General features: G+C 36.4%; 1 protein-coding gene across 2 annotated transcripts in view; it reads left to right on the plus strand.

Annotated features, from left to right (window-relative positions):
- ZFPM2 (zinc finger protein, FOG family member 2) overlaps positions 1-11,527 on the plus strand; it is a 307,850-nt gene that overhangs the window by 54,931 nt on the left and 241,392 nt on the right. Inside the window, exon 2 of one of the 2 annotated variants that reach the window (XM_031059000.1) lies at positions 2,080-2,238. The exons of the other annotated variant lie outside the window; for it this stretch is intronic. Within the exon in view, the coding sequence (XP_030914860.1) occupies positions 2,080-2,238 (159 nt within the window). The remainder of the gene's footprint in view (positions 1-2,079; positions 2,239-11,527) is intronic. 2 annotated transcript variants of the gene reach the window in all.

An 11,527-nucleotide genomic window follows, 5' to 3' on the forward strand; every position in this document is an offset into this window, starting at 1 on the left:
TGCTCTGATTTAAAATACTTGGAAAATTTATTAGGCTTATAGCTGCACTTGAAATGATGCAAAATATGGTATTAATACATTTTTATATGTGGCAAAAACTTACATTTCCCTAGAATAGTACATTTTTTCCTAGTTTATATATCCAGGCATTACTAGGAGTACACACCAGTAAATGGCTCTACAGGCAATGTCACATATTAATAATAAAATGAAATTTGATTATTATTTCTGATAGGTTTTGCAGAACCCATTGTGCTTTCGTTTCATGAACCTGGACACACGTGAGGTGCCTGGAGTGCCCATGTTCAGCTGCAGTGCACTGCTCTAGCGTGTGCTCGGGCTTTGTTCTCTGCTCTGTACAGTGCCATAGCCACTCTTCATTCCCTCTGCATATGCAGTTGCTGGATTTTTTCCCAGCATGGCTGGAAGGTGCAATTAACAGTAATGGATACTTTGATAGGGAGAATCTTTATTTCTTCAGCCATAATAATAGCCCCTTATTTTAGAAGCTATATTGTTGAATGACAGCTACTGTTGGCAAGTATGTGTCTACAAAAGTGGGCTCATTTGGTCAGATTCTCAGCTGGCACAGAGAGTCATATTTCCATGAAAGATAGTAAGCTATATTAATTTATGGAATCCCAGCTGGGAATCTCAATCAATTTCAATAAAAAGTAACCATCACATTCCTCTGAAGCAAGAATTACACAACCTAGCCTAAAGTGAATTTTGCTGTTTTAATAAATGTAGGTAGTCACTGGTTCATAATAAATTACATAAAATTAGAGTGTAGTCAATATTTGATTTCTTTAAAAATTTATTCCTTCCTTTTCATTGAACGCAACAGAATCATTTATGTATTGTATCTCAGTATGATAGATTATATAGGAATAGTGTATTTAATACCATAAAACTATCATATAAATACAAATCACATTTTTTTTCATTAGCTAGCTCGCTTTCATTTTGAAGAAGAAATACTCAGTCAATTATAAATGAGGCTGTGCTTTCATTGGAGAGTGAAATACGTAATTTTTTTCAAGCCTCGACCATGTATAATGAAATCTCTCTTTTGAAATCCAGTCTTAAGATGGATTTTGAAACATACTGACATTTAATAAAATCTTCGTTAAATTAAAATGTGTTCAGTTATTTCAAATCTTTATTTAGATCTAGGTGAAATTCTACATCCTTCACAAGTGTCTTTAGGAAATAGTTACTATTAACCAATGATTTTGAAATGTGTGTATATAAGAAAAATTTTAATTTTTGAGTATTTTCTAATTGGTAACCTTGGCATTATGTGTAATAATCTGTCTGGTGCTGTCTCTTCGAGAGGATCTGCAGCAGTAGTATCTCTAGGTAACTAGGAGAAAAGTTAAAGACTTCAGACTAGCATTTCAAATTCAAACTCATGCCCTGTTTCTGTAATTCACTGATGTTTTTGTAGCCCTGGGCTAGCAGTTTAGCAGGACATTTGTTTGGCCTCTGTGAAATGAATAAATAGTCTCTTGAGTCCTGTCCATTGACTGGGAATCTGTTAAAGGGTCTGGCATGAATGATCATGGATACCATTAGGGGCTGGTTGAAGCAAAATAGCAGAATAAGCTGAAGTTTGTGCTGTCAAAACCTTTGTAGTATTTCACTGTTGTCTGTACTTTTAATTTGATGAACAAAGCTTGTAAAGGAACATTTTAAGTACTGTAATTCAGCATCAAAAACAATCACTAACAAACAAGAGAAAGCTCTTCACTGTTTATGTCATTTTACAAATTCAGCTTTGATTTCAGCTGTTAAAACTGTCTGTGTTTAATAGTAGAACCCAATGAATAATGAAAAACCCCCATGTGTATTATTAATACACATTATTAATGACACTTTGCATATTCTGATTTGAAGTAATCAGGAAAAGTCAATTTCAATTTCCATAAAATGTTATTTGTCCAAATCTAGTAAATGCTGAACACAGCTGTGAAAGGAAAAACTAGATAAAGAATGCCAGTTAAAAGTTCACTAAGGTTTTATTTCACATTGTCCTGTTAGATGGTTTTGCCACAGTGTCCCTGATTCTTTTTTAAGGGCCCCTTGAAGATGCTACTGAGGATGAAGAAGAAGAGTGCCTGTCTGAGGAAAATGATACTGTCTCAAAAGAAGACTTTCCATTGGAGGAAAGCTTTTCTACAGAGTTTGAGCCTGAAAATCTGAGCTGTGAAGAAGTGGAATACTTTTGTAATAAAGGTAATCATTGTAGCCAACCTCTTGAGAGAATACTGGCCAAACTTTGTCCAAATGGTCAAAGAGAATTCTTGCTTTAAAATGTACAAAAAGCCCTATTAATGCAACCTTAGAAATAGGAAAAAGATTCACTTGGGAAATTAAGTCTGGTAAGGAATAAATATTTAAGTATGTTGAAGGACACTTTTCAGGGACATGAATCATCTTGCCTTAGTGTTTTCCTCCAAGTGTTATTTTCTACATATTTAACTGTAGAGAACAGGCCCCAGAAGTCAATTATTATCAGATCTGAAGCTAGCAATGCAGCATGTCTGTTCATTGCTTCTTTGCCTAGGAAACATTGCTAGGAAAACAGATTGTGTCTGTAGATTCTAGGATTAAAATAGAGCTTATTATAGAATTTATTATGCACAGTAGAAAACTAGTGCTTTGTGAAAGGATAACTTTTGAAGTTGCAAATACCTTTTTGGTGCACTTGTTACTTGCGAATTATTGAAGATTGAGGTATTTTATCATAAGACACACCAATTCATTCTTACCAGTTCAGTCTGCAAGGTTGTGCTACTTCCCAGTCAGCTAGCAGAAAAACACACTATTGTTATTTAGAACACTGAATTAACCTTCTTCTTGCCAGATATCCACTTGATTGCTTTATTGTTTGTCTTCTGCAGGTAAGGATGCCGATCAGATAGCTGAAGCTGTTGTGGTGGTTTTCTTCTGTTAGTCCACAAATCCCTCGGGCATTTGGATGTTGATAGTTTCTCTGTCTTTCTGGTCTTTCCTGGATATTGACATATATTTTCTCATGATAACTTGATATGCTTCTGGTTTTGTATTATTTTCATTTGTCTTGGACAGCGTTGAATAAATCCGTTTGACAAGTCAAGTGTTCTGACTGCAGAATATCAGTCCTTCCTAGAGAGTCTTCAGTCATCAGTGGCAAAGGCATTCCTATGCATTTTCTATATATCCTCTATGCAGCTTCTACAAGTTCTTGATACTTAGTAAGTTACCCTAAGAGATCAAAACATTCTAATTGATAGTTTGGAGTTCAGCTGCTACAAATCTTACCATGAGGAGAGACCAGATTATGAAAGGATTCTTAACCAACAGAAAGAATTTATTACTATTGCAACTGCAATGTGAACAAATACCAGAATTACTTTGTGTTCACTGGTTCACATGCCTTTCAGACACCATTTTCCTTAGCTGAAAAAAGTTCTCCTCCTGTTACTGGCAGTACTAAATAAATATTTAAACCACTATTTGCATAATTGTTATGCTGGTGTCTCTTGAATTCCTCCTGTCAGCAGTGGAATACTATGTCCCACTACTAGTTCATATCATATCAGTTTGATTTAGTTACTTCTCTCTACTTCTTACTGGATTTCCAGGGCCCACCAGTGGAAAATAATATGGTTTTAGGTGAAATCAAGAAAAAAAAAATTTAAAAACAGCAATCAGGATTGCAAATTTACATTGAATTTCAGTTTATCTTGGATCTTCCCTTTAAATAAACACCTCTTTCAGGGAAATCACTGAATCACTGAATATTAAAGAAGATCAGGCATCAAATGGGAATACATTTAAATCTGAATCTTGATTATATGTTTTATTAAGGACATCTGCTGATTCTTCAGGCTAAATGCCTTCTGACTTCCCAGCAGTTTGTGTGTTGTAGTTATAAAAGAATCTTAAGTCTCTTCAGTGCAACTGCTGCAGAAGAAGAGTTGAAAAGAAGATTTCTAAGGATCAAGGGGCACATAAAATTTCTAATCTACCTCCAGCTGAGGCGGTGTGACAAAAAGTCCCCCTTTGAAGCAAATTGGGAATCTCCTTGGAAAAGGATGGAATGGGAGACTGGAAATGTGCTGGGTTTTTATTCATGTCTCAACTTCTGTTGAATGTCCTACTTCTTCAGGGTCACATCTTAAGTGTCATTAGCATGAGGCTGCCTATGTTTTTCTGAAGATAAACCCTAAGAAGACAAAACTAATCTGGAAAGCAAATAAATTTCTTTTGTGTTCTGTTCTTAGTGGAAGGGTTTGTGACTCTATTATATAGTAAATACTAAAAATTAGACTAATTCTTGGGTTTTTTTTTCACGAATCTGTTAAGAATTCCTAGCCTTTTGTTTTTCTTTGTAGTGCTTCAGTATTGAAATTAAAAGATAGTATGAGAAATAAGCTTTTCTTTTTTTCATAGAAATATTTTTAACATCATGAATGAAAAGTCATTATGAGAATGGAAAAGAATGAAAATGAGATGTGTACCAAATAGGTTAGAGAACAAATAAAGGCAGTCTAATTCCTGTTCTGAGGGTCTGATTTTTGATTTTTCTTCTGCTCTTTGATAGTACTGGCAGCCTGTAAGTGACAAATATTTCCAAAAAAGGGAAAAGTAAGTGTAGATCTGTGTTTTCTCAGGCAACAGGTTTCCTTTCCCCAGAAATATGTCAGAACTGGCATGGGAATCCATTATGCTATCTCTGAATTCTGTCCTTGCTAACATGGACCATTAATGGTTTTAGAATTTAAAGGTGTTTTCTTGGATATAAATTTTATCTGTCCTGTCTCCCTATTTCCCTCTCCTGGGGTTTCTTCCCAGCTGACCCAGAACAAGAGGACAAATGAGTAGCGGGGCTTCCTGCAAGAATCAAGAGGCATGGGGAACAAGTGACACAGCTGTTGGGGAGGAGGTGTTTGTGAGGCTTCATCCATGGTATGTTTTTTATACTTACCCAGCTCTGTGAATTCAAGTACCACCTAAAATCGGGGGCTTTTTGCTGTACAAACTAGGACTGAAGGCAAAAAATTACTAAGTCGCAATTCATTTTGAGGAATGAGAATAAAGGACTTACAGGTTCACAACTTGGTAACTTTGGCTTCTTGAAGAGATTTTCCTGTCAGACTGTGCCTGATGGTATTACAAGAGAGAGCAGTCCCTTACTGTCTAAATTGCAAGCAGGAACCTTTATAAAGCCATACTTTTCCCATCTTATTTGCATTTGTGAGATAGATTCAGCAGAATAGTTGCCAGAATTAGGAGGTGAAGGTGAAAGCCTCTGCAAAGTGTGAAGCAAATGAATCACCTTGATGGAGCTACATGTAATTTTACGCATTCTCTTTTCAAAATTTTGACTCTCCACTATTACTTTTCCCTTCTCCTTTTACTTGCTATTGGCTTTTATGACAAGGAATCTGGAAAATTCCTCCTCTCCCACACTTCTGCAGTACCACAAAATTAACTTTGCTGCATGTGAATATTTATTTCTATGTGGTCTTCATTTAAACTCAAATGGGAAGAAGTGAACAACAGTTTAAGCATGTGAATATCCAAAGCTGAAATGGAAATTACCAACCTACTATTTGTCAGGGATTGCTTTAAGCTTCCAACTCTGTTTTTTTTTTTTTTAACCTTTTGGATGAGGATCTTCATAATTGATGGCAGTTAAGTTTGATTTGTTTGCAGTTTTGACAGTGAGATTAGGAGAAACGGTATTTTGGAAACAGGATAGTGGTGTTGTACTACAAATCTGTACTAATCTCTGTGTTTGAAGTAGAAACAAAAAACTTTGTAGAAGGTAGCCTTGATGATAGTGCATTACATTTTGTCAGTTTGAAAACAGCCTTTGAAAAATGCTGTTTCTGTTTAGTTACTACAAATTGTTGTACTACTAATAAAGAGGGTATCTGATGATGCTGTCCGTACAAAGACTTTATTAGCCTGGAATCTCCCTTGCTGAATATTTTTTTAAACTATGGGCATCTGGAATCAGAGTCTATATCAGATTAAGAATTAATCAGATTAAATTCAGATGTAGAAAATGTATTACTTAAATGTCAATATTTCAACAGTCTGTGTAAGGAGAAAGTAGCCTCTCTCCCAGGCAGAACAGGGATAGGCTGGATTTGGAAGCTAGGAGATAGGACATAAAGATTAAATTTTGTCTACTGTAGGTTGGAATAAGAAAATAAGCTGATGTTAAAAGAGGTGAGAAGTGTGATATGGCTAATAATTGCAGAAGGAAGGATAGAAGGAGGGGAAAAACAACAGAACAATACAAATGCCAAGTTGAAGGTGATGGGGTGAGAATAAAAGTTCTAAATCAAGATTATTTGTGAGGTGAAGTAGTTTATAGCTGATTTTCTAGTCTCTGATTGCTGTCATCCTGCCTAGATACTCTCAGGAAAAATAAAAATAAAGTTTTTGTCTGTTACTTAAAGAAGTTTGCTATGCTCATATGGTGTCATCTTTTACTCTCTGTGAACAGGAAGGAGAATAGGAGCCTTGGTGACTTGATAGTGGTGGTAACTGGCTAAACAAATCCTTGTGACCTTCCTAGCAGAAGTGTTCAATGAGGGTTTAACTTTCAAAGGAAAATTATATTAAGCAATAAAAGAGATCACTTGAGATTAGTAGACAGTTAAGTAGCTGTGTTCACAGAAGGAAAAAGGCAATGGAGAAGAAAACAGAGGAGGTTTGTAATCAAAAGAGCAAATGTTGGACTGTTTCCAGAAGAAGGAGGCAAATGAAGGAATGTCTATATCTGATAATTAGTGAAAGAAGGCAGATTCATTTCTTGTTGCTGGCCAAGACAGCTGAGTCAAATTCTCCTGTCCATTGCTTGTAGTATGACTATTGCTCTTGTTCCTCATGTTATAGGTTTTCCATGGTTACTTCAGCACAAGGCAGCGTTGGCACCAGCCCTCAGTGGAAGGAGATTCAGTGGCCTTAAAACTCCTGGTGGCAGATGGGAAAGCAAATGGGTTTTGCTCCCCAGTGTTAACTGTGCTTCAGTTGGTGACATAGGGTGATAGGGAGGACACATGAGGTGGGGTGGAGAGTGATTTTTTCAGGATGCAATGATTTTTTGGTCTGTAGCACACACTGCTATGTATGTCTGCAGCCATATGTGCAGCTGGCTGAGTGGTTTGGGTTCCTGATACATTGGTTATCTTTATTTGTGGGGAAAGAGAAAAATCGGGGGAATCCAGTTCAGTCTGAAACTCATACAGTTCTAAATCAGCAAATAGGAAACACAGGGAATATCTGGCCTGGACACTGAGTGTATACCTGGTTCTATATTCTCATATCCTTGGGCAGGAAGGGATGAGTTCCAAACCTGAACTAAGTTTTCTGTTCATGGACACATAATCATGCTCATGTATGTTGTTACTAGCCTGCCTGACCAGCTTGGGACTGGAATGTTTTATGCTAAACCATGTGACCTGATTGTGCAGGCAGGCTTGTGATTCAGAGAAACAGCTGCAGTGTGAGTTCTCATACAAGAAAGCATACACAAAGCTAAGTTCATCTCTATATTAATCTATCCCTTCATACTTCGTGTGCAAAGCTATCATGCTACCATCTATAATAACACCATGAAAATGATTTCCATGTGTCCTTTTTTCCTCTGGAGTATGACTTTGTGTCTGTGTGTATGCCTGTGTGCAACTGTGTAAATATACCTTACCTCTTTCATGTTACGCATGCAGTGACTAACAGTGTGCTTGCTATTTTCTGCTTCTGGATCCAACAGGAGATTTATGCTTTCTTTTCTTTATTTTCTCCCCATTTTTTTTAACCAGGAACATTTTAATCAATATTTTTTTTTCTTTTTCAGTAAAGGATTTAATGAGAAATTTCTACCACTTTTGCTATAGGATCAGCAGGAGGCAGCTATACCATAATCACTTTGAGCTCAATAAGGAGATCTTTACAGGCAACTTTGTTCTTATTTCTTAACGGGATTAAGAAGCTCAGCTCTTTAAATTCTTGCATATAACACTGACATTTCGAGGGTGTGTTTGGACCAAGGAGTTCAAAGAGAAGGAATAGAAAAGAAAAGCCAATATGACTTTGTTTTTTACCTTGCTGCAGGAGCAGTTTGTGCAAATCGCCTATAAGCTTATTGACCTGAATCTTTGACTCCTTGTTTTCTCTGGATTTGGCTGGAGTGTAGACACTGATAGAGCACTGATAGAGGTGATTGCACAGCCCTCGGCTTTGCTTGGCACCAGACACCCCCCCTCCCTGTGCCTGACATTATCTTTCCCTGGCAATACTTCTGCTCTGCTGCAGCTCACGTTCCTTTAAATTTTTTAGATTATTTTAATTCGTTGCATTTTATTTATGAAGACTTTCTGACTAAATGAAGGATACATTCATTCTTTTTGTTAATCCGAGACAGGAGAGTGCATGTATCTATTTTTATCTCCTAGGATAACTAGAATATGCATAAGAACTCAGAGCACTACTCCTTCCAAGAATGCAATAGTTACATCTTACTAACTTGGCTGCATGTTTGCGACACTGTTGGATTCTCATATTCCCCAGAGTAAGAGTTCTCTTACATTTATCTGTATCACATTCATCTGAAACAACTTTAGAAGATGAGGCCAGGGGATCTCTTCACTCTCTACAAGTACCTGACAGGAGGCTGTAGTGAGGTGGGGTTCAGTCTCTTCTGCCATGCCTGCAGTGAGAGGATGGGAGAAAATGGTCTTAAACTGAGACAGGGGAGATTCAGATTAAGATTAGATGTTAGAAAACCATTTTTCACTGTTGGCATTAGAGTGGTGAGGCACTAGAATGGATTGCCCAGGGAGATGGTGGAGTCACCATCCCTGGAGGTGTTGAAGTGGTGTCTGGATCTGGCTCTGAGTGATGGGGTTTAGGGGTTACAGTGACAGTGCTGGGTGGACAGCTGGACCTGATGATCTTAAAGGTCCCTTCCAACCTTGATGATTCTGTGATTCTGATCTTCTGTACTTTTTGTCAGATGCTGAATATGGACGAAGAAAGGAAGGGGCTTCTCTGATAACAGCCTTTGAACAAGCAGGGTGAAAGGGGATCTTTTTCATCTGAACATCAGCATTTGCCTTGTGCTTTACCTCTTATGGTTTCTCATTATTTCCTGCTACTGGAGCTCAGAGGACCAGCTGTTTTCTTTCTAGAACGGAAAAGAGATATCTGAAAAGGCTGAAGTGATCTTTTTTTTTTTTTCCCACCATTCACTAGAGCATGTAAGGGCTTCCAAAACAAAAAGTACAAGGTTTTCTATTCTGTAATTTTTTTATTTACTGCTAACCCATGTTTAAACCTGTCAGGCCATATTTTCAGTCCTGCTTAGACCTATGTAAGTATTAACATCAACTTTATTTGGATAAAATTTGACCTAAGTTAAACAAGCTAACCCTTCTTCTAATCAGGACATTGAATAATTGGTCATCAAGCAGAAAATTGTATCTCAAAAAGAAACTAAAAATCTATTTTTCAAGAAATAAATACATAGATCCAAATAGAAACATTATTTTAACTGTACAGAATTAAAAAGTGCAAGGAACACTTAAACAGCTTACTCAACTTTAAGCAGGTTATCAAAGCAACTCCAGCCTTTTCAGTCAGCACATTTTGGTTTTCTCAAGAACAATGAAATTCTGAATTCTATCTCAGCTAGGGATATAATTCATGAAGGGATTATTTGGGTACAACAAGTACTGTAATGTCCTCTTTCTAGAAAGTCACAAAACTTGAACTTGGAATGACTTAAATTTGAGGTCAAATTTGACAGAATATGAATTGCAAATTAATAGGGATAATCTTCTTTAAAACATGGGATGCATAAATGACGAATTTCACCACATGTTCTTAGTTCAGGTGTACTCTACATCTGTTTCTAATTTTGTTTATAATGAAGGTCCATTTTGTCTCTTTCTTGTCTTATTTGGTGGCCCTGACACAAAAATTCTGCATGTTTGCAGAGTTCTAAGACATGGCTGAAAAAATTCTTGTCAACCCAGGCCTAAAAAGCAGACTTACTCACAGGTTGTGTACTATATGGGTATATTTGCAGTAATTTAACTCTGAAAGGATCAGTAAAAATAAATAAAGCAAGTGCCACAATTATGTCATCATTAGATAAATGTTGATAAGACAAATATTATTCCTGGATAGAGAAAAAAAAGCATGAATTTTTAACTGCTAAGTCTTTTTTGGGGGTTTGACTCACAGAAGTCTGGTTTTGAAAACCAGAAGACTGGTTTTGAAATCATGTGTAATACAACATGTATATAGGAACACACCTGTGGTGATAGGGAATTGGTTGCTTTTGATATTGAACCATCTGAAAGGTTGATTATGTCAAATAAAAACATCCAGTTGTTTTCAACAAAGTAAATTAAGATTTCACTGTATAGGGAGAGGTACCTTTTGCTGCTGTTTATGTAGCCATATCTGGAAGTCACATAGAAACTGTATTTGTCTGTGATAATGATTTCAGCTGCAAAGTACAAAATGAGGTGTTCGTGGTTGGATGAAGAATTCTTACAGGAGATTGAATATTTCGGCAGTAGGGATGGAACAGAATTGTTATATAATTAAATTGAAAGATGAACATGCAGAAGAGCCTTCAAACTTAGAATTAGAAATTTGTTAGAATTTCTCTGAAGTAATCTCTGTGTTCTGCTTCAGGCTGGTTTAGAATCTCATGGATTGGTGATTTCCATTGAATTAATTTTTGAATTTTTTTTAGTAACAGTCTTTATTTGTGGCATGTAAATATCTTTTAAAATGTGCTTCTGCTGCTTTTCTAACCTCGTGCTTAGAGCTATGTAGCTTGAACCTCAGCCTAGTACTTGCATATATCTAATAGAGTTCTTGTATTTGAAGTTTTAATGGGGAAAGATTGAAAAGATGTTAGACTTTTTTTTACCTTTTTTAAAAATTGATAGAAGCTCTCAAGTAGCCAGTATATCTGAATGATGCTCATTTGTAGTTCAGGTCTTTAGAGTCTCTCCCTAAAAATTAGAATATATATATATGTGTGTGTGTGTGTGTGTGTACACATATATATATATATATGTATTTTAAATCCATTAATAAAAAGAAATTCAGGAATACAATTTAGAGAACACTTTCACTGTTCTGCAGGAAATACATTTGAATGAATGATCCTTGTCTTGAAAGGACTTCAAAAGCAAACAGTGGCGATAATGAGAACATATCAAACATGTAGAGAAGAGGAAGGCCAGACTCAGTCTGGATGAATGTGCTGCACAGCAGTGTCTTATCCCAGGAGAAAAGTGCTGTAGCTGAAATGGTTGGAAATAATTGACACTGCTTTTTAACACGATCAGTGTGCTGAAATGTAATGTGTCAAGATGTCATTTTATTAAACAAAGTGGTGATTTTAATAGGAACCAAAATAGTTTCATACCACTATTTTGGAGAGCTAATAGCTAGCACATATGTGGGCACTTGCCAACACTTGAATATTCACAGACTGATG

The sequence above is a fragment of the Geospiza fortis genome, unplaced genomic scaffold (assembly GCF_000277835.1).
Source record: "Geospiza fortis unplaced genomic scaffold, GeoFor_1.0 scaffold200, whole genome shotgun sequence".
Classification (NCBI taxonomy): Eukaryota; Metazoa; Chordata; class Aves; order Passeriformes; family Thraupidae; genus Geospiza; species Geospiza fortis.